Genomic DNA, 24,423 nt, shown 5'->3' with positions numbered 1-24,423 from the left:
TTAATCAGTCATGCATCATGCATCACCAGCTCACTACATGTCCCCACCTAGGGGCTCGGAGACTACAACAATAAGGGTTGACTAGACCATAGTCAGTAACTACTGGATATTTCGAAATAAAACTGCTGTTTGCTTATATCACTTAGAAATAATTTATTTTCAAATTAGTTCATAGTATATTCCATATGCCAATGTGTAAAACAAAACTGTTAACACCAATAATAACATTTAATTTCTTTTCAAAGATCTTTTTATAACAAAACTAGCTCAAAGTTCCTTCCTTTTCATACTATATCTAAATATATTTTACATATTTTCTGACAGAACTGGATTTCTCTTAGATCCATGTTTTACTTCAGTAGACAAGTATTGGATAAGACCACGATTTTTTTATAAGAGAAGGGGGCAAACGAGCGCCGGGAACACAGAGGTGGTCAACGACGCCCATGGGCATCCGCAACACCAGAGGAACTACAGATGCGTTGCCTTTGAGGAAATGATAGGCTTGCTTCTTGAAGGACCCTAAGTCGTATTGGTTTGGAAATACCGCCGAGGACAGACCGTTCCACAACGCGGCTGTGCGGGGCAGAAAGTTCAAAACCGCATGGTTGTGGAATGCCAGCCATCATCATGGTGAGGATGAAACCTGGGGAGGGTATTTTTAAATAACGCTCGTTTGACCCATTTCATTTTTCAAAAAAAAAAACAAAAGACTGTAAACTAAAAAGTTTCTAACTATCAACCGCCCCATAACAAAGATTCCCTAACTTATAGATATCTGGTTTCCAGAACTCATTTTCACAACTTTGGGACCTTAATTTCCTGTCATGTATATCCAATGGCGGATCTAGGGGGGAGGTGTCATGAGCCCCTCAGCTGGTTGGTCAAGAGTTTCCCAAAATATATTTACATATTTTGTCAAGCTCTTGACTTGACCACGATTATGTGCTGACCCCCACTGGCGCCAAAGCTGAATCCGACCTTGTGTACATCCCCTGTAGGGTCGTGACCTGGGGTTCAGAATTTACCACTATGGGAATAATTTTAGACATTATCTACAGTACTTAATTTTCTATTGAAATAAAACAAAACGTGCTGTTATTCAAATTTCTTCAGTTACACATTTATTGCATACAAATGTATTTAATTTAGTAATTCGTGTAAATACAAAAAAAAAATCAATCTCCAATCCAATCCATCGGAGAATATATTCACATGAAAGTGGTTTGTTAAATTCAAATTATTTAGAAATAAACATTAAAAACTATAAGCCGGAAATATTAAAAAATACATACATTAATGTTGGAAATATTTCAATCCATATACAAGAAAAATCACAAAGCAATTTGCAATAATTTAATTTCTATATGAGATATTTCAAACATTCAAATATTTTAACAGTGGTAGTGCCCACTTTAACATCTTAGCACTGTAGGGCTCACCCCCAGCAATACCACGACCACACAGAAGATAGATGTGAAGTGGAAGCAATTCCGCGTTTCGTCTGATGAGTGTGGTGCCGGAGGCCTAATTTAAGTCCCTTTCTCTTTACCACCCTTTTCTTATAAGGAGAGGATGGGGAGGAAAAGTGGATTTGACGGTGGAGACGCATAAGAAGGGGAAACGTCCTCTTTATGTGCGTCCTCCGTTAATAAAGGGTAGGCACACTGCAATTGCGGATGTTTGTGCAGCGGTCGCTTTCCATTTTGGTGCATTCAGGCCGCTTGCGAGTTTGCCAACTTATATTTTAAAAAAATAAATTTGGTCGACCTAAAAGTTGGGGACATTTTGACACTTTCATACCTTTTTATGCCACGATTTCAACATTTTTTATAAGATTTTTTTGTGTTATCCTAAACCGCATTAAATTTTAAGCTAAATTCCTCTTAAAATGCTAAATTCAATGAATACAGCAATTCTAGCATATCTAAATATACTAAATTATTTTCTATGTCTTAAATTTCATAAAAAAATTACTTGATGCTTTGAAATTCATACATTAGTTTGGAGAAAAAACTTGAAATAAACCGATTTTTTTATCAAATTCTTGTTTTAACATGTTTTAAATTAATAATAATTACAATATAGCCTAAGCAATAATATAAAAACCTTGGATTTGATGCTTTTGACTTCTAATTGAGTCAAATTCTAAATTTGAGAGGTTTTACCCTTAACTTGGCAGAATTTTATTTTTTCGAATATCAAAATAATATTCATAGCACTTAACCTTGATGACCCAAAGTGTTTAGAAAAAAAAAAATTGATGTATCTACAGATACACTAACAAGATAAGGGTTAAAAGCAAATATGCTTTTGTCCGATATTTTTAGTTTTTATAAATGATTGGTCAAACTTTGAGTTTCCGTAGTTTTGGTTTAAAATCGAATTTTCTACAATTTTGTAACAGAAAATGAAAGAAATCTGTTGAAAATCTCTGAACATGAAATTACAACGCTTTTGATTTATAAAAGAACCTTATATATGCAAGAATTTGTTAAAAACCCACTAAATATCACAATTAAGTGCATTTTTTACAAATTTTCTGTCAAAAATTTTGTACAGTGGTAGTGCCCGCTTTAACATCTTAACACTGCAGGGCTCGCCCCCAGTAATACCACAACCATACAGAAAACAGGTGAAGTGGAAGCAATTCCGTGTTTCGTCTGATGAGTGTGGTGCCGGAGGCCTAATTTTAGTCCCTTTCCCTTTCCACCTTTTTTGTCAGAGGAAAGGATGGGAAGGAAAAGTGGATTTGACGGAGACGCATAGGAAGGGGAAATGTCCTCTTTATGTGCATCCCCCGTCAATGAAGGGTAGGCACACTGCAATTGCGGATGTTTGTGCAGTGGTCGCTTTCCATTTCGGTGGATTCAAGCCGCTTGCGAGTTTCCCCACATTATATTATAAAAAAACCATGCTAGTGTGTCCGAAAGCTTTGGCTGAAAAACCAGTTTTGATAAACCACTATAAAAAACAAAAAAACGGACAAGCATTTACTCATATATTGTGTGCTTTATCCTCAATATTGAGTTTTAAAAGTCATCATTTATTAATATTTGCATAATAAAATCTACGATTTCCTACCTCGGTTATTTCTAACACTGACATTTCACACACAAGTTCACTTTCACTTTAGCACTTCAAGTCCATGTCTAGATTTACACGATCTAGAAGCCTTCCTGGTACGCCTTGGAGTCGAGCCTGGCCTGCAGCAGCTCCAGCTGCCGGCGAGCCTCACATTGAGGGAAGTTGTTCAACTCGTAGTACTGTGGGGCTATTTTTAATAACCATTCCGCTGGAATTATAGGAGAGATAATATAAAATTGGAACATATATAAACAGTAGAACCTCGATAAGTTAAAGTCCAAGGGAAACACTTTTTTTAATATCACGCGGACGGAGTCGCGGGCGAAAGCTAAAGTAACATTATAAATGTAAATGTTTAGATGGATGGATGTTGAAGTTAGTAGCCTCAGCTGAACAGATTTTGATTAAATTTGGTATAAATGCAGATGGTCTGAAAAAAAGGCTACACTTTTGTTTTTAATATCACGCGGACGGAGTCGCGGGCGAAAACTGGTTATTTTTAAAAAACAGCAGAACCTTAATAAGTTAAAGTCCAAGGGAAACACAGAATATTTTAAGTTATAGAGGTTTTAAGTTATCAAGGGTCTTTGTTGTAGGTTTTGGGCTCTGATTGGAAGGGAACATATTATTTTTTGAAGTTTTTAAGTCACCAAGGTTTGAGTCATCGAGGTTCTACTGTAAATATAAATACAAGCTGTTGCTCACGACTTTGCCCGCGTGAAATTAAAAAATAATAAAAAACATAGCATTTGCTACTAGTTGATAATATAGCATTTTAGTCGTGAAAGAATATTTGAATACGACCCAGTAGTTTTTGAGTTATCTCATACTTGATACTACTTGATTTGTATTTTTACAAATCTTTCCTATAGTATCTAATATTACAAAGATATGTATTTTTGTATGTATGAAAAACTCAAAAACTACTGGGTCGATTTAAAAAATTCTTTCACCATTAAAAATTTACGTTAATATGTGTAACATAGGCTATATATTTACTATTTAGGATACGTAGACGAAGTCGCGAGCAATACCTAGTCTATACTAGAAAAAAGATTTGTATTTTTATATGTATTGAAAACTCAAAAACTACTGGGTCAATTTCATTTCTTACACCATTAGAAAGGTATCTTATCTGTGAGTAATAGAGGCTATATTTTTACTATTACAGGATACGTGGACGAAGTCGCGAGTAACACCTAGTCTATACTAGAAAAAAAATTGTATTTTTATATGTATTGAAAACTCAAAAACTACTGGTTTACTCTCTCTACTCTTTACTCAATTTCATTTCTTACAACATTAGAAAGGTAATTTATCTGTGAATAACATAGGCTATATTTTTTCATTTTACAGTAACCTTACTAATATAAATGCGAAAGTTTAGATGGATGTTTGTTAGAGTTTGTAGCCTAAACGGCTGAATGGATTTTAATGAAATTTGGTACAGATATAGAGGATAGTCTGGAAGAACACAGACTACTCACTTTCTTTTTTTTTTCAATCCCAGGCAAACGTCACGGGCGAAAGCTAGTAAATAAACTAAAAATGATTACTTTACTTACGTTTAATATCAGTTACGGTGCGTATATAATTCTTCGTTGTGAGCACAAACTCATTGTATATAACCCAGTCGGGTTTGTGATCGAGGCATGTGGATGGATGGAGTTGGACAACTTGGTTGTCTTTTACTGTCAAATAATGTCCCGTACGCTCCAAATGTGCTACCTGGAACAATGAAACAATGTTATGTATACTATTATAATAAAGCGTAAACACTTCTTTGTTGCAAGATGTCAGCAATTACAGTATATTTTTAATTAATAAAAAGCCCTACACTTATGTCACACTTTAGGCTATATTTTCACACCATTAAACTTAAGGGGTAAATATTTTATATAAAAACCCTAATGTGGGAAAGAGACCATAAGTTGCTGCCAACATCAAGGAAGAAGGTTGCCATGTATCATTTTGACATTTGCAATTGATAATTTGTCAAATGTCATAATTTCATGCGGATGAAGCCGCACGGGAACAGCTAGTTTAGTTATAAAAATTGCAAAAAAGAGTAAATTTCTCACCTGCATAAAGAATCCATTTACGAGAGCTTTCCTTATATTAATATAATAATCTTTGCTTGTAAATTCCGTGCTTGTTCTCTTCAAATTGAATCTGAAACAAACACATATTTCTCTATATAAATATAAAAAAACAAACACACTTTGTTATATAATTTGTAAATCGGAGCACATATTTTAACATTATAGATGGATGGATGTTTATTAGAGTTTGTAGCCTAAACAGAAATTTGGTATACATGTAGAGTATAGTCTGGAAGAACACATAACCCACTCACGTTTGTTTTTTTTAATAACATGCGAACGAAGTCGCGGGCGAAAGCTTATAAATGTAAATGTTTAGATGGATGGATGTTAGAATTTGTAGCCTAAACAGATTTTGGTGAACTTTGGTATAGATGTAGATGGCCTGGAGGAACATAGGCTACACTTTTGTTTTTTTTTAATACCATGCGGACGTAGTCGCGGGCGGAAGCTAGTAACATTACAAATGTAAATGTTTAGATGGATGGATGTTGAAGTTAGTAGCCTCAGCTGAACAGATTTCGATGAAATTTAGTATAAATGTAGATGGTCTGAAAAAACAGGCTACACTTTTGTTTTATTTCACGTGGACGGAGTCGCGGACGAAAGCTGGTTTTTTAAATACAGCAGGACCTCGATAAGTTAAAGTGCAAGGGAAACACAGAATATTTTAAGTTATAGAGGTTTTAAGTTATCAAGGGTCTATGTTGTAGAGCTTTTGGGCTCTGATGCGGAGGGAACATTTTTTTTTTAAATTATAGAGGTTTTTAAGTTACCGAGATTTGAGTGATCGAGGTTCTGCTGTAGTTATTACCAAAAAAAAGAAAAGAGGATGCAAAATCATACTAATATTATAAATGCGAAAGTTTAGATGGATGTTTGTTAGTTAGTAGCCTCAGCTGAACAGATTTCGAATTTGGTATACATGTAGATGGTCTGGAATAACATAGGCTACACTTTTTTAATATCACGCTGACGGAGTCGCGGGGGAAAGTTAGTTATTTTTTAAATATGTCTACATTACCTGTCCATAATCCTGCTGAGTTGCTGACGGACGTTATCTCCAGATTTGAGGGAGCGGTAGTTGATGAAATTGTCATAACACCAGTGGGGATCCTCCATATCTATACATACATACATTTCATTTTATTCAATTTTTTAATGTAGTCGTGAAAATGCTTATAAAAATGGAATTATTGGTGTAACAATATTTTACAAGTTACTGTGTAAGGACTTCTTAAGTAACCGATAGGTACTTGTGATAGGAAGTCCCGTAAAAAATACTATTTTGTGACGTAAGATGTCAACAATTACAGCATATTTTTGGATAAATCTTTTTTTAATAAAAACCCTACATTTACGTCACGCTTTAGGTTACATATTTTCACGCCATTAAACTTAGAGGGTAAATATTTTGGATAAAAAACCTAATGTGGGAAAGAGACCATAAGTTGCTGCCAACATCAAGGAAACAAGTTTACCATAGTAAGGTAATTGGTATTTTGACATTTGCAATTGAGAATTTGACAAATACAAACAATAAATTTATAATTTCATGCGGATGAAGCCGCACGCGAACAGCTAGTAAATAAATAAAATTAATTTTTATAAAGCTTTTTTTATAACATAAGGTGGCAAACGAGCAAGCGGCCACTAGAATTCACCAAAATGGAAAGCGACCGCTGCCCATAGACATCCGCATTTGCAGTGTGCCTACCCTTATCCGACTGAGGAGACGCACATAAAGAGGACATTATCCCTTTCTATGCATCTCCTGAATATAAGAAAATGGCCGGGGAAGGAAAAGGGACTAAAGTTGGGCCTCCAGCACCACACTCATTAGACTGTGTTCACGCCTGTCTTCTGTGTGGTCGTGGCATATCATATATGCATCTCCTCCACCGTCAAATCCACTTCCCCTTCCCATCCTCTCCTTATAAGTGTGGTAAAGTGAAAGGAACTTATAACTTACTCTGCTTGAAAGCGTGGTAGACGTTGAGTAAGGTAAGATGGTCACCGTCGATATGTGCAAAGCGCATTTTAGCCTCGTCAGCCGCTTTACGAGCCTCATTCGGTCGCACAAAACATTGAGGCACTGGAATATTAAAACATAAATTCAAACAGCCAGTACAAACTTGGGTCTTTATTCACCTATAAATCGGCTAATGGCCACATACAATGCTTTGCATAACTCTTGTGCGTGCGTCAAAGGAGCCAGAGATAAATGGCCTATAATCGACATCTTCTCCAACAAATGGCCAACATTTAAAAAATATCTACGTGAGGTTATCACTTAAATTTAATTTTTACTTTTTGGGTTCAACAAAATAAATAAAAAAAAAGATAAAAACATATACTGTCTACTGTTGTTACTGTTGTTGTTGTTATTTTTCTATGTATGTCGTGTAAACCTATAATTAGGACAAATTATCTGCATGTTTCTTATTGTATTGTGTAAAAATGTATGTGTTATAATTTTGTCCTGTTGGTTTATCTTAATAAATAAATAAATAAATAAATAAAAATAAACTTACATATAAAATAAAATCATACTAATATTATAAAAGCGAAATTTAAATGGATGTTTGTTAGATATTTTGATGAAATTTGGCATAGATATAGAGGATAATCTCTACTCGTTTTGGTTTTTTTTTTCAATTCCACGTGGACGAAGCCACGAGCGAAAGCTAGTTGACAAGAAATATTTTATAGACATATTTAGTTAAAAAATTGCCTTTATCGACTTTGATTTGCACTATTCCATTTTAATAGAAGCATTTATAAAATTACTAACTGTTGCCCGCGACTTGACGCGACTTTATACAAGAGGAATATTAATATTTTCGAGTAGGTACACAAAAATTAGTTTTTCAAACCAACAAGAGTAAAGGTTCAATATTTCTCGTTTATAGAGGTTTTCTTTATCCGAATTTCTCGGTAATCGAAATATTCATTTATTAAACTTTCGCTAATTCTCGTTTATTTTAGTCTAAAATTGGAGTGTCTGTTTGTAATATCAAAAGAAAAATTCCAGATTCCGGGAAGATGTATTTGCCTTGCTGATAACAAAAAAAGCATTTAAAAATTTCATGTCTGTCTGTCTGTCTGTCCGCAAGCCGCGTTTGTTTTGGGTAATCTCGATTTCGACCAGACTTTAACTGAAGACCCGCATATTATAGGCTACTTTTGATCCTAATATCGTAGACAAAGTCGCTGGCATCAGCTAGTGTTAAAACAATCGATTGTAGGTCCTATGGTTTATAACCCTACTAAACTAAAGGTATCAAGGTTCAAGGTCACGAAGGTCTCACCGGACAGCATGGCTGTGATGGAAAGGATCTCGTTGGAGCAGTTGTGGTTGCAGCTGGCGATCAGCATCTTCGCGAGTTGAGGGTCCAGAGGAAACTCCGCCATCACCGCGCCCAGGTCCGTAAGGTTACCATCGTCGTCTGAAAAATTATAAAATAATATACTAATATTATAAAAAAGATTTGTATTTTTGTATATCTACTAATCTTACTAATATAAATGCGAAAGTTTAGATCGATGGATGGATGGATGTTTGTTAGAGTTTGTAGCCTAAACGGCTGAAGGGATCTTGATGAAATTTGGCACACATGTAGAGGATAGTCTGGAACACATAGGCTACTCACTTTTGTTTTTTTAATTCAGCGCGGAAGGAGTCGCGGGTGAAAGCTAGTATTGAAATAACTCAAAAACTAATGGGCCGATTTCTTGCACCATTAGAAAGCTACGTTATCGCTATATAATGTTACTCATGTGAGCTGTTTTTTTAATTTCTAGTAAGCTTATGTGAGATTTTTTTAAGTAAATAGCAGAATACCGATTTTAACAGAATACAAATGTGTAGAATACCGCTTATTACATAACACAAACTAGTAGAATACAGATTTTAATGGAATAAAAATCATTAGAACACTGATTTTAATGGAATACGAAATGAATAAAATATGGATTTTAAGAAAACATACTAGATTAGAACTTACCGAGTGCAGCTAGATAGTTCAACAGTTCGAGTGCTCTCATGAGCGTCTCCGGAGCTGGTGGGTCCATGAAGTCAAAGTGCACCAGATCGTCGATACCCAGCTTCTTCAGCTGCAAAACTACAGATCCTAAGTTTGATCTGCAACGCAACGCGGGCAGGGAATTAGATGTTTACTAGCTGTATATTACATCAACATACTACTCTACTACTATTTGTTTGGAAACCAAAAGGCTTATCAGTGGTAGAGCCCGCTTGCACATCTACGCACTGCAGGGCCGGCTCCCCCGGTGTAATACCACGACCACACAGAAGACAGGCGTCAAGTGGGAGCTATTCCGCGTACAGTCTGATGAGTGTGGTGTTGGAGGCCTAGTTTTAGTCCCTTTTCCTTCCCACCCTTATATGGTAAGGTTGAAAAGGGGACGTTGATTTTACGGTGCAGAAGACGCATGGGAAGGGAAAACATCCTTTTTATGTGCGTCTCCTTTTCCGTCCTTAAAGGGTAGGCAACGCATCCGCTTTTGCGAATGTCTATGGGTAGCGGTCGTTTCGCCATTTTAGTGGATTCAGATGGCCGCTTGCTAGTTTGCCACCTCATTATATAATATAAAAAAGGCTAAAGGCTACCAAATTGTTTTCGTTATAGAGCCCTCTCACAATTTCAATTCCATAGACCCTGCATTTTATTAACAAAAAGCCCTACATTTAAGTCTGCCAACATCAAGGAAGCAAAATTGCCATGATTTGTATTCATGTCTTTTTTTTTATAACATAAGATGGCAAACGAGCAAGCGGCCACCTGAATCCGCCAAAATGGCGAAGCGACCGCTACCTATAGACATCCGCAATTGCTGATGCGTTGCCTACCATTATCCGATAGAGGAGACGCACATAAAGAGGATATTTCTCCTTCCTATGCATCTCCATCGCCAAATCCACTTCCCCTTCCCATCCTTTTATAAGAAAAGGGTGGTAAAGAGAAAGGGACTTAAATTAGGCCTCCGGCACCAGACACATCAGACGAGACACGGCATTGCTTCCATTTCCCGCCTGTCTTGTGTGGTCGTGGTATTGCTGGGGGCGAGCCCTGCACTGCTAACATGTTAAAGCGGGCACTACCACTGTTAAATGTTATGTCATTTTGACATTTGCTATTGAATTTGACAAATGTAATCAATAAAACAATTTTCATATAATAATTTCATGAGAATAAAGTCGCACAGAAATAGCTATTGATTATGTTTTTAGTGGTTTACATAAACACTAGCGAATTTTTTTTTTGCCGCAAAACTTAAAATTGATGTAAATATATATACTGCACAGCAGTTTGTTGGCGACATCTTTATTTGTGATTTTTTTATATTTCTTTCTTTGTATAAAAAAATTAACGGCTAGATTTCAATAAACTTGAAAAAACCTTCGTGGGACGTCCACGGACACTTTATCTGGTTTATTCTGGCTCGTAAGGACTTCTAGGGGGCCCTGAATTACTTTGTAAATTCATAAGAGTCAGACTTATTAGGAATCATTTAAAGATGACTGCTTTAAAATAATTAAACTTATTAAACTAAGATAAAAATAATTAAAAATATACAAAACCATGTTTTCCAATCACCTCAAAATCTCAGGATATGTATTATCCTGCATTTCATTCTTGTAAGCCTTCTCCGTGTACAGCCTGAAGCATTTCCCTGGTCTCGTACGTCCAGCTCTACCAGCCCTTTGTTGAGCTGATGCCTTACTGATCGGAGACACCAGCAAAGATTCCACTCGTATACGAGGATTGTATACCTTCTGTTTAGCAAATCCTGGATCTATCACAAACACTACACCATCTATTGTTAAAGAAGTTTCCGCTATATTAGTTGAAACTACCACTTTACGTCCTATCGCACCATTAGGACGATTAGGTGGGGCAGGTTCGAATATCCTTTGCTGCAAATTAGGTGGCAACGTAGAATACAATGGAATGCACTTCAATTCACCAGCATCCGGTCCTAAATTATCAATCTCCCGTTTTATCCGTTTACATGCATCTTCTATCTCTTCTTGACCGGTTAAGAACAGCAGAATATCACCGACTATCTCCTCACATAAATGTATTTGAATAACAGTTCGTATAGCAGCTTCTAAATAGTCCCTTTCAGGTTGAGGAGTGTAAAATATCTCCACGGGATGTGTACGACCTGGCACATTCATTAACGGTGCATTATCGAAATACTGCTGAAACTTTCCGGCATCTAAAGTCGCAGACATAATAACTAACTTCAAATCCGATCTTTGTTTGATCACTTCTTTCAACACACCCATAAGTATATCCGTTGCTAAAGTCCTTTCATGGGCTTCATCAAGTAATATAACCCTGTACTGCTCAAGCATTGGATCCGACATCGCTTCTCTGAGCAACATACCATCTGTCATATACTTCAACACAGTCTGAGGTCCGGAACAATCTTCAAAACGGATACTATAACCGACTTGTTGACCCAAAGCGACATCCATCTCTTCAGCAACTCTCTGAGCTACTGACATAGCTGCTACTCTCCTCGGCTGGGTACAAGCCACTCCAGTCGACTTGCCCGCAGTAACCGCTGCAAATTCCACTGACCATTGTGGTATTTGAGTTGTCTTCCCTGAACCAGTCTCTCCGACCAATACTACGCACTGATGCGTATTCAACAATCTCATGAAATCGTTTTTATACTCCCAGACCGGGAGACCGAGTCTACGGCGAAGCAATTCGTGGTACCGTTGAGAATGTGGCAGACCTGAAAACATTTTATTTGAATTAAGAGAAATTACTAACCTATACTAACAAGAGGAAAGATTTGTATTTTGTATGTATTGAAATAACTTAAAAAAATACTTCACCATTAGAAAGGTAATTTATCTGTTAGTAACATAATCTAGATTTATTAATTTCACGAGGACCAAGTCGCGTGTAACAGGCAACCTTACTAATATTATAAGTGTGAAAGTTTAGATGGATCGATGGGTGTTTGTTAGAGTTTGTAGGGTAGAGCTTAGAATTGAACGGATCTTGATGAAATATGGCATAGACCTAGCAGATAGTATGGAAGAAGACAGTCTGCTCACTCTTAATTACATGCAGATGGAGTTGTAGGCAAAAGCTAGTATTCTATCAGATATATCTATATATCCATCATATAGATACAAGTCTGAGCAGAGTTGTAACACCAACCTGTATATGGGTTAATTCCAGGAGTGCTGGTGGTAGCTTGCGGTACTGCCATAGTGCTTGTTGAATCCGATGATTCACTGGTGGTGCCAGCTTTAGCCGCTGCTGCAGCCTTTTCTTCCCTGAAGACAATAACAATAGCAAATAAACAATAGTTTCATCATCACCAGCTCACTATACCCACTGAGGGGCATGGAGCCTACCCTGAGGGTGACAAGGCCATAATCAACCAAGCTGGCCTTGTGCCGGTTGACTTTACACATCTTTGAATTTGTTCACCAATATATGCCGATATCACAATGTTTTCTTTCACCGTAAGAACATCAGGTAAATTATATACATATGAAATCTGATATCACTGTGGTTGGTGGATTTCGAACCCAAGACCTAAAGACTACAAGTCAAGTGCTTAAACTGAGCCAAACACTCTCAACAATAATTTGTATACCATGTATTAATACTGGATTTCTTTTGTTGTGGGTTCAAATTCAATTAGTTATTGTGTTAAATTGTATATTTATTGTACACTAGCTGTTCCCGTGCGGCTTCATCTTTCTTTCTTTATGTTGGCAGCAACTTATGGTCTCTTCCACATTAGGGTTTATATCCAAAATATTTACCCCTAAGTGTAATAGCGTGGAAATATATAGCATAAAGTGTGACGTAAGTGTAGGGCTTTTTATTAAAAAGAGTTATTCGTAAATATGTTGGTAATTGCTGACATCTTAGGCAACAAAGTAGTGTATTTACACTTTTTTATATTAATTTAGATTCTTATATGAAAAATATCTTATTATCTCAGTGACATTATAAATTTAAAGGTTTAGGTGTATGGATATTATAGTTTTTTTCTTTTAAACAGATGAATGGACAATTACGAAATTCGCTGATTCTGAATATATACATATAAATAAGTCAATATCGCCCTAAATGGTGTTTAAAACAAATAGCCTTTCACCCGTTGTTATGTTTTTTAGTTCATGGACCACACGTGGGTCATGGGCAGGTCATGGGCGAGCGCCTAGGGCGCTGAACAGAAACGGACGTTGGTTAATGCCGTAGATATCTCGCCCAGGGCGCTATATAATCTAAAATAGATTGTGGGCAAACTTTTGTAAATCTCATGACATATTTCAAGATGAATTTTACCCATCTTATTTCGGTTTTTGAGTTGTAAACTCACGGTGTTATTAGAAAAAATAAGAAAGCTTAAGAAATATAAGTAATTTAACTAGAAAAGTGACATGAGAGAAGTTACTGTTGAATTGATCAATACTCATCAATATTTATGTTTGTTATTTATTTCTAAGATATTCTAAGAGTCGTAAATAAGTAGAAGTATATTTGCAAGTAAAAGAATTATACAATTTAAATATTGTAAATATTGACATGAAAGAAAATGCGGCACAATGACGTATCAATTCAATATGTCCGATGAAATTATCATATCTTAAAGTAATTATGGTAGAAACTGTTCCCTTTTCACATAAAACTAACGACACAATTAGCGGTAATAAGAAAAACAAAGGAAATAACAAAAAGCATGGTATTGTAACACGCCGTAAATATATGGATACATACCTTTTCCTCTTAATGAAAGGGTCTAAAACTTCAATTCTTCTCTTAGACATTATTTTTACTAACACATATAACCTTTAAACAAACTCAAACACGTGAAAATTCTAAGAATTTTTGCTGAATAGAAACAGCTAACAAAATGGCGACCTATCTGATATGTCCGCCGACCATTGATGTTTCAATATACGTACATGCAGCTCTATCCAAATTTATTTTGTGTTCTATTCTTAATTTATTGATAAAACCTACGCTGTGAAATTAGTAGTAAAGACAAACATTTAAGAATAACTTAGAACACTGGTAATTAAATTTGGAATCCCTATAGCAGATACTCAAAACACATTTTATTCTATTTTGCCGAGGCATAATGTGTTAAATTCCATTGTTTCTCCAAGAAAAAATAAATCTGTCAAGTTAAACGTTCCAATACGCCCAAAATACTGTTAACTATCAATTCCGATAAAATTCCTCCGCGAAATAAAATCATCTACATTATTGTGAAGAAAATATCGCTTTATGAACAAAATTATCATTACAAATTTAAAAATAAAAAATCAACATAAGTTATTCCAAGAAAATATTTATTAAAATAGAATTTGAAAAAATCCTCAAACTGCGTGAAACGAAACAGTGATTAACAAAAATGTCACAGAGACGGGAATTGCGTATTTTGGTTGCGTGCTAATTACTAAAAATAATTGTAAATTACTTTTGTATATGTGTAAATAGCACCTGTAGTGATTCCCTGTAAATATCGAAACGAATTTTTGAGAAAAGTTAGTGTCAATGTGTAGTGTGGGGTGTATTATAGCTGTAAGCTATAAATAGGCGAAAACGAGAAAATTAATGAACTAAAATTAAGCGTCGCTAGACAATAACAAGGATAAAAATAAGTAGACGTAAGTAAACAATATTTTTAAACATTTTTATTCCTTTATAATGCAATTTTCAAGTGTGGTGTTTTGCATTTTATATTTCAAGATGGCGGATGTCTATAAAAGATTTGTTTATATTTGCGTCTAACCTTTTTTAGATCCTAATCCTTAGCTTACTTTATCAAACTGAACTATGTAATATATAAAACGTTTAATAGGCAATTATTTTTATAGAAGTTCATTGTTATTTATATACACTGAGGTTATAAAACTTGTTTAAACTTGTCTCTGTAGGTACATAATTCAATCTTCCAGGTATGCCCGATTTACACTTAACCAGTAGTACACTTCGATAGTGACATAGATTGTTTAGACTCACTGGCGCCAGTAACAGTCCAGTTATCGAGCCATACTTACCAAAAGTACTCACCAAGTGTAAACACAGTAATCCTACATTGAAATAAAGATACAATTTAATAGTACAACATTAAATTAAGTTCAAGACATTGTCAATATTTTGAATTATTTTGTCATCTATACTATATACTATATACTATCTATTTATCTATCCATCTATCTATATTCTATATATTCTATATATTATAATAAAGTTTAAACATACACTTCTTTGTTGCCTACAATGTCAGCAATTACAGCATATTTTTGAATAATCTTTTTTTAATAAAATCCCTACACTTACGTCACGTTTTAGGCTATACATTTTTATGCAATTAAACATAGGGGGTAAATGTTTTGGATAAAAACCCTAATGTTGGAAAGAGACCATATGTTGTTGCCAACATCAAGGAAGCAAAATTGCCATACTTTGTCATCATGTCATGTCTGTAATTTCATGAAAATGAAGTCGCACGGGAACAGCTAGTACTTAATATTATAGATTTGAAAGTTTAGATGTATGGATGTTTGTGAGAGTAGTTTAATGACTGAAAGAATCTGGATGATATCAGTCATAGATATATGTATTGTATTTATGTCCATGTGGTCAGAGTTGCTGATGAGAGCTAGTACTAATACTAATTATATTAAATAGTCGCAAGTTGTCATTTGTAATATGTTTGTTCTTTTTTTCTGTATAATTCATTATAGTTGCATACTAAGTGTCGGGCACCTCTGAAGAGGCGTAACGCGGCCAACAGGGACAGGCTGAAAATCAGCTCCGCATGGCATTGGCCATACGGTACATGCTGAGCCTGCAGCCCATTGTTATCATATTTTTTTTTAATATAATATATTCACTGCATGTAAATGATTATGATGACAATAAAGGGGATTTTATTTTTTTTTTTTTTTTTTAATATAAATAACTAGCTGTTTGCGGCTTCATCAGCAAGATATTATAAAAAAATTTTTTTATTAACATTTATCAAATTCTCAATTGCAAATGTCAAAATACCAATTACCTTACTATGGCAATCTAGCTTCCTTGATGTTGGCAGCAACTTATGGTCTCTCACCCACATTAGGGTTTTTGTACAATTTATTTACCCCCTAAGTTTAATAGTGTGAAAATAAATAGCCTAAAGCGTGACATAAGTGTATGGCTTTTTATTATTAAAAGAATTATTCAAATATATGGTGTAATTGCTGACATCTTAGGCAACAAATAAGTGTGTGGTTATGCTTTATTATAATAGTATAGATTAAAATGATTACTACGAATTCTTCTGGTGTTAGAGATGCTTGATCACCTCTATGTTTCAACTGTTAAGTTTCTCTTTAAAATAACTATTTAACTCTAAAACAGTGAGGGGATTGGAGCCTTTTTTTTGTCCGAGGGGAATGCATATTACACATACTCCGCGCAGATGGACGCGGTAGTTATGTGGGACTCTCCCCCCTATAATGAGGGGCATACCCACTAAACCCCTCGATTCCAACAACGTCTTAAGCCGGGGTTACGGGCCCTCCGAGGGGCGCCTTAGGGCGCAGCGTTCCAATTTATTGGGACGCAACGAAGGCCCCTTCCCCGGGCGGTCAGTGGGGCGTCGCGGTGGCAAGCGCAAGCGATCCCAGGCCAGGAGGGATCGAAGGGGTTTAGTGAGGGGTTACGGGCATGCTTACGTCTGTAACCCCGGCAGAGGGCAGAAGGCGGGGGGCTTGTTACAATTGTCTTGCTAACAATGAGTCAATTGCTCATTAATTAGAGTGTAATTGTGTACCGCAATTTAATAGAACAGTTGTGACACTGTATGCTATTGTGTGCGAAACAAGTAATCAACATAAATTAGTCACTGAAATTATGAATTAACTAACCATTGACTAACTTGCAGTTGAATCATTCAACACAAGCTCACTATATTTTTTTTAACATAAATAAACCAGCGCTTGACCATGACTCTACCTAAGTGAAGACCGAAGGATATAGCTCAATAAGTGCCGATTCACCCTGTTCTTGAAGGCATGTTATAACTATATGTCCTCACTGAGGGGCTCGGAGGCTAGCTTAAGTGAGTGACTAGGCCAAAGTCAACCACTCCACACTGGGTTGACTCTACACATATATTTGAATTACCTCTCCGATATGTGTAGGCTTCACGATGTTTCCTTCGCTATAAAACCTAGGGTAAATTACTCACTACACTATTATAAATGCAAAAGTTTAGATGGTTGGATGGATGTTAGAATTTGTAGCCTAAATGGTTGGATGGATTTCGATGAAATTTGGTATGGATGTAGAGGATAGTCTGGAAGAACACATAGGCTATTTACTTTCTTTTTTTATGCCATGCAGATAGTCACAAGCAATAGCTAGTGTACATATGAATCTAAAATTATTGGTATAGCAAGATTCAAACCCAGGACCTGTGGAATAGTCAAGTGCTTGAACCACTTAGCTACCAACACATAAATACTAAATGCTGAAGCTTAAATGGGTTAAAATTGTCATAGTTAGAGACAACAAAGGGATAAAGCCACATGGAAACAGTTTTGTGTTTTTTTTTATGATGTTAATAGTGTTTTTAAATGTTTTTTTATTGTTGCAGATGGTAGTTCGCTGGGCGAACCTCTCATAGTACAAGCCAAAGCCATGGGACAACAGACATCAAGGAAAAGTAAATAATTCATATACAGGGTTTATTTTTAAATTATAAGTGAAAATATGGTCTCATCTGTTGCTGAGATTGTCTATGATTAAAAAAAAATTGCAATATGAACTGAAATACTAAAAAACACAATAATTTTGTAGTTTACAAATACATCTGTTTGAATATAATAATGATAACACATGTTTTGACAATGGTAGTGCCCGCTTTAACATGTTAGCACTGCAGGGCTCGCCCCCAGTAATACCACGACCACACAAGACAGGCGTCAAATGGAAGCAATTCCGTGTTTCGTCTGATGAGTGTGGTGCCGGAGGCCTAATTTAAGTCCCTTTCTCTTTACCATCTTTTTCTTATAAGGAGAGGATGGGAAGAGGAAGTGGATTTGACGGTGGAGGAAATGCATGGGAAGGGGAAATATCCTCTGTATGTGCGTCTCCTCCTCCGTCGTATAAGGGTAGGCAACGCATCTGCAATTGCGGATGTCTATGGGCAGCGGCCGCTTCGTCATTTTGGTGGTTTCAGGTCGCTTGCTCGTTTGCCACCTTATGTTATAAAAAAAAATGTAAATAGAATTTAAAAAAACAAACATTAGTAAGTAGCCTGTGATGTTTGAAACTGTTTTATATCTGTGACAAATTTTATTGAGATTTGTTACGTTGTTAATTTACCAGTATTTCTGACATTACCGCTCGACTATTATTTAAAAAAAAAAGTCATTTGTATCGAAAATTATAACACTAGTTTAAACCTGCGACTCCGCGTGTGAAAACAAAAGTAACTCGCCTATTTGTTCTTCCAGACAAATTCTTATTTAAGCTACCTCTAGCAAACATCCATCTAAATTTTTGCATATATTAGTAAGATTAGATTACTCTATATCTTTACTAGCTTTCGCACGCGACTCCGTCCGTATGGTATTAAAAAAACAAAAGTAAGTAACCTATGTGTTCTTCCAGACTATCCTCTATGTCTGTACCAAATTTAATTGAAATCCGTTCAGCCGTTTAGGCTACAAACGCTAACATCCATCCATCCATCTAGCTAAACTTTCGCATTTATAATATTAGTAAGATTATATATCATTTAGAGCATAGTCTGGAAGAACACATAGGCTACTTTTTATCCCAGGAATAGTTACGGTTCCCGTGGGATTCATTAATTTAGTTTTTTAATGTTTACTCGATCATTCTGCAACGGTTCAACATATCTTATTGAAATTTGGCACAGATATAAAACAAAGTCTGGAGTACACATGGGATAAGCTTCATCCCCGAGAAATGTCCGGTTCCCGAGGGATACGTAGCTTTTTGTAATTTATATATTTCGTATGTTTTATAATACTACGCGGACGAAGTCGCGGGCAACAGCTCGTTTTATAATATTAGTGTAATGGTAATATTTTCTATATATAAGGGCTACAATACAATATGCACAGTACCATGTGTAGGTGGCGAGTGCAGCTGCGGCTGCGGGGCGTGGGACAGGCGGAGGTACGCGGAGTCCCCGAGCAGTGTCCATAGATATGTCAGCGCTGTTACTGACAGGTATTGTTAGCACTACATGTTGCTTGACTTGATTAGAATATAGCTTATTTTACTCAGCGATAACATAGTTTTTTAATGGTTGAAGAATTTTTGAAATCAGACTTTTTTTTGTGTGTTTTCAATACATACAAAAATACAAATGTTTCCTATTTATATCAGTATAGACTTCATCTGCATGTTATTATAAAAACTTTATTTTATTGTTTGCATTTGTCAAATTCATATGCAAATGTCAAAATTACCGTTACCATAATAACCTTGCTTCCTTAATATTGACAGTTTGTAGTTTACGGTCCCTTTTCCACATAAAGGTTTTCCAATTCATTTACCTCCTAAGTTTAATAGCGTGAAAATATATAGCTCAAAGCGTGTCGTGTAGGGCTTTTTATTAAAGGAATTATTTAAAAAAAATGCTGTAATTGCTGACATCCTACCACGAAGATGTGTTTGTTTACGCTTTATTATATTAGGATAGAAGATTAACCATCTCTAATATGCAGTTTTTTAGAGTAATAATTATTTCCAGATGGAATGGTCGTGAATGTGCGTGTCGTCGACGCAGATGGCGGAGACCGGCTTGCGTCTGCACAGCATACAGACGTGTTAGTGATGATAGGTTAGTTCACTCGGAGTTAAATCATCCCTTAGTGAGGTTTTTCCAGTTCATCATCATTCTCCTTATCCTACTCCCGTACAGTCGGAACAGGTTTTTGTCCTCCACATAACAGTCACTCCCTTCTTGATCATGTCACCTTTCACACAATCCATCTCTTTCTATGTCTACCTCTACCGGTGAACCTCCACACTCATAACTAACATTCTCCTTGTTACATTCATCTCTCCTCATAACATACCATGCTAACTTTACTCCTTACCTTCTACCACTGCCGCTACTCACAAACTTCCTCTAATACACTCATTTCGTATCTTATCCATTCGTGTTACAGCCCATTCTCATTTCTGACACATGTCTCCTTTCATCCGTCTCTCTATCCCAACATTCAGATACATCATGACAGGTCTTCGACGGCCTTGCAAATTTTCCCCTTTACTTTAAGAATTTGTTGTAAAAACTAAACAGTGTTACAAAATATTTAATGACGCCTATTGGCAAATAATTTAAATACATTTAAATAAATAATTATCACCAGCTATATGACCCCACTGAGGGGGAGTCTACCCTTAGGGTGACTAGGTCACAGTCAACCTGCACTGCGGGTTGACTTCACATATATCTTTGAATTTCTTCCCCGATATGTGCATCACGATGATTACCTTCACCGTAACGTCGGGTAAATGTACAAATGAAAAATCTAAAATCACATTGGTACAGGATTTGAACCCAAGACCTGTAGAGTACAAGTCAAGTGCTTAAACCACTGAGCCATCAACGCTCTATCAAATAAGGCCTAATTTAAGTCTCTTTACCACCCTTTTCTTAAAGTAGGGGATGGGAAGGGGAAGTGGTATTGACGGTGGAGGAGATGCATAAGAAGGGGAAATGTCCCCTTTATGTGCGTTTCCTCCGTCAATGAAGGGTAGGCAACGCATCTTTGCGGATGTCTATGGGCAGCGGTCAATTCGCCATTTTGGCGGATTCAGGTGGCCGCTGGCTCGTTTGCCACATTATAATATAAAAAAAACTTTATTTATCTATGGTATGGTTATTTCAGGTTGGCTGCTGTCCTCACTTTGGGAGCGAGGGATTTGAGACGGGAATTAGATGCTATTGTCTTAAATGCAGGTAAAATATTCCTTACATTTAATACTGAAGTGAGTTTTTTTGTGTAATTTTTTTATTTGTTGATGTGAAAATTTAACCCTTAATGTATAATCACTATATGTATAAATTTTTTTTATTGTTTATTCACTTTTTTAAATACCTAACAAGGTTAAGTCACCCACCTTGTGTGTAAAGGGTGTGTAAAAGGGCCAGCTGAAAACCAGCGCAGAAACATCCTGCGCAGTCTGCATTAGATGAGCTTGCCGCTTTTTGCCTCATTTTCCTTTTTTTACTAGTTTAAAGGTTGATGTATTTAAGATTTCATTTGTAGCTTGTTTTTTGTGGCACTAACAGTGGTAGTGCCCGCTTTAACATGTTAGCACTGCAGGGCTCGCCCCCAGTAATACCACGACCACACAAGACAGGCGGGAAATGGAAGCAATTCCGTGTACAGTCTGATGAGTGTGGTGACGGAGGCCTAATTTAAGTCCCTTCATCTTAACCACCTTTTTCTTATAAGGAGAGGTTGGGAAGAGGAAGTGGATTTGACGGTGGAGGAGATGCATAGGAAGGGGAAATATCCTCTTTATGTGCGTCTCCTCCTCCGTCGTATAAGGGTAGGCAACGCATCTGCAATTGCATTGATGTCTATGGGCAGTCGCTTCGCCATTTTGGCGGATTCAAGTGGCTGCTTGCTCGTTTGCCACCTTATGTTATAAAAAATAATAATAAAAGTCCTATTTATTTATTTATATTTATTTAAAAATATAGATGAAACCGTTGTTCAGGATTTAGTGTTAATATAAAAATATAGCCTATGTTACTCACTGATAATGCTTTTTAATGGTGAAAGAATTTTTGATATTTGTACAGTAGTTTTTGAGTTATTTCATTACATACAAAAATACAAATCTTTCCACTTTATAATTTTAGATAGATAAATGAAACAGTGAAAACCTATCTTTATTCTTTTTCAGATAATGAAGCTACAAGAGAAATAGAACCAAACGCTGAAGTTTATGTACTCTCTGTCGCTCCCAGAACGTAAGTTATTATCTGTATTTACAACAACAAAAAAAAAAAAACAAAATAAAGCTTACAAGTTTGAAGTCTTTCGACTAACATCAGGTAATATTGGGTGATTTATGACATTTTCTTGTAGGCGTGGTACTTAGGTATTTCAACAAAATAGTTGTCTTGATAATTGGTGTATTCGTAATCCTCAATATCACAATTCATATTTCCACTAAATAATTATAGATCATAACGATATGTTTCGATTAAGATATTGAATTGACGTTCACCGAACACATGGTCGCGTACGCACTCTGTATCGACTCAAATCGAACTGACTCGAATGACAAAATGGCCGCCCTACCAGTGCTCGGTGTTCGCCATGGGCATAGAGTAAGCCTACAAGTTTATAATAATCTTGTTATTGGATAAGTTTCATAAAAAACCTATCCGATATTTAGTGCTTTATTTTAGAGTACTAGCTTTTGCTTGCGACTCTGCCCGCGTGAAATTAAAATACTACTAAAATATAGCCTATGTAACTCAGTGATAACATAGCTTTTTGATGGTGCAAGTATTTTTGAAATCGGACCAATAGTTACTTAGTTATTTCAATACATACAAATCTTTCCTCTTTATAATATTAGTATAGACATCTATTACTTTCTAGATGCATTAAGCTGAAGTAGTAACAAACATCCATCCAGATATTTACATTTCTATTAGTTAGAAGTATATTTATATTTACAGGGAAGCGGAAACAGTACAGGAATGTCATAGAAATGAATTAACAACAACCAGTGATGGCTCAATACGATTGCATCCACATTTCCAAGTAAGTTATTAATTTTGACTACCTCCAAAAGGCAAATATTACTCCTGAAAGGCAAATATTACCCCTGAAAGGCAAACATTACCTCTAAAAGGCAAATGTCACCTCTAAAAGGCAAATATTACCTCTAAAAGGCAAATGTTACCTCTAAAAGGCAAATTTTACCTCTAAAAGGCTAATATTGCCTTTAAAAGGCAAATGTTACCTCTAAAATGTTAACTAAAATTAAAATATATTTTAAATTAATATATACTAAACTTGCGTTCGCGACTCCGTCCATGTGGAATTAACAAAAACACAAGTAAGTAGCCTATGTGTTCTTCCAGTCTATTCTCTACATGTATGACAATAACCGAGATCCGTTCAGCAGTTTAGGTTAACTCTAATAAACCTACAAAATTTCGCATTTATAATATTACTAGCTTTCGCCCGCGACTTCGTCTGCGTGGGATTAAAAAATAAAAGTGAGTAGCCTATGCGTTCTTCCAGACTATCGTCTACATTTATACCAAATTTCATCGAAATCCGTCCAGCCATTTAGGCTACAAACTCTAACAAACATACATCCATCTAAACTTTCGCATTTATAATATAAGTAAGATTAGTAAGTGAAAGAAAGAAAGAAAGAAAGAATTTCTTTATTGCTCACTAATGTTAATTACATAAATCAGTGTTGCCATGACTACTTAACTAGGATTCCTGTTTTTAAGTACCCAAGGACTTCCCTTACAAAGTGATACATTTTTGGTGAGAAACAGAAAGAAAATTAACTATTGTTAATTAATGTTAGCAAGTGAAATTAAAAAAAAAGTATTTATAATTAAAGAAAGTGTTTTAATTGTATATGTGATAATTTCCAGGTTGTATGCGGCGGGGAGCTCCGTGCGCTGTTGCTACGCGCCCCCGCACTGCCGCACTCCCCGCACGCGCCCCTCGCACCCCTCGCACCACTCGCACCACTCGCACCCCTAGTGCCGCTCACACCGCCGGCTAAAGTGCACACGCAGGTGTGTAAAAAACAAACAGAAGGCAACTAAAATACAAACAAAATATCATCAACCAACTTGAGGCAACTAATAATCCACCAATGAAAAATATTGCCGTAAAAATAAAAACAAACATAAGTGTCGATTAATAAGATACGAATCAAGTTAAAATATAGAAATCGGTTTAAATGTATTTTATCATACAAACAATAAAAGGCAACCAACAAAGTCAACTCGCAACATAAAACAACTTTCATATAAATCCACAAGTCTGTAAAACATCACATCATCTGAACTTCTCTACTCATTAAACAACACAACCTTAAGACAACACAATCATAAAACTCAACAAACATTAAACAACACAATCATAAAACACAACAAACATTACACAACACAATCATAAAAC

At 35.9% G+C, this 24,423-nt stretch overlaps 2 protein-coding genes across 3 annotated transcripts in view; one reads left to right on the top strand and one right to left on the bottom strand.

Moving 5' to 3' along the window:
• Nucleotides 1–3,012: 3,012 nt before the first annotated feature.
• On the bottom strand, nt 3,013–14,182 carry LOC106107640 (putative pre-mRNA-splicing factor ATP-dependent RNA helicase PRP1). Its single transcript, XM_013288583.1, has 10 exons — nt 13,976–14,182; nt 12,398–12,516; nt 10,811–11,963; nt 9,197–9,333; nt 8,501–8,638; nt 7,162–7,284; nt 6,214–6,313; nt 5,169–5,259; nt 4,653–4,815; nt 3,013–3,295 (listed from the first exon to the last, which is right to left on the bottom strand). Exons 1-10 carry the CDS (start codon nt 14,023–14,025, stop codon nt 3,168–3,170), a joined length of 2,202 nt encoding a protein of 733 aa, XP_013144037.1. The 5' UTR covers nt 14,026–14,182; the 3' UTR covers nt 3,013–3,167.
• Nucleotides 14,183–14,602: 420 nt separating this feature from the next.
• The window catches only part of LOC106107668 (cytokine-inducible SH2-containing protein), a 14,779-nt gene continuing 4,958 nt past the window's right edge, over nt 14,603–24,423 (top strand). The window contains exons 1-8 of one of the 2 annotated variants that reach the window (XM_013288635.1): nt 14,603–14,871; nt 17,853–17,921; nt 19,363–19,459; nt 19,986–20,075; nt 21,133–21,203; nt 22,160–22,226; nt 22,947–23,031; nt 23,889–24,035. In XM_013288635.1, coding sequence (XP_013144089.1) covers nt 17,897–17,921; nt 19,363–19,459; nt 19,986–20,075; nt 21,133–21,203; nt 22,160–22,226; nt 22,947–23,031; nt 23,889–24,035 — 582 coding nt within the window. In that variant the 5' untranslated portion in view covers nt 14,603–14,871; nt 17,853–17,896. Of the gene's footprint in view, nt 14,872–17,852; nt 17,922–19,350; nt 19,460–19,985; nt 20,076–21,132; nt 21,204–22,159; nt 22,227–22,946; nt 23,032–23,888; nt 24,036–24,423 lie in introns of both variants that reach the window. The other variant, XM_013288634.1, reaches the window with a different exon arrangement.

The sequence above is a fragment of the Papilio polytes genome, unplaced genomic scaffold (genome assembly GCF_000836215.1).
Source record: "Papilio polytes unplaced genomic scaffold, Ppol_1.0 DF821956.1, whole genome shotgun sequence".
NCBI classification, from domain to species: Eukaryota; Metazoa; Arthropoda; class Insecta; order Lepidoptera; family Papilionidae; genus Papilio; species Papilio polytes.
This window is presented reverse-complemented; position numbering and strand designations above follow the sequence as displayed.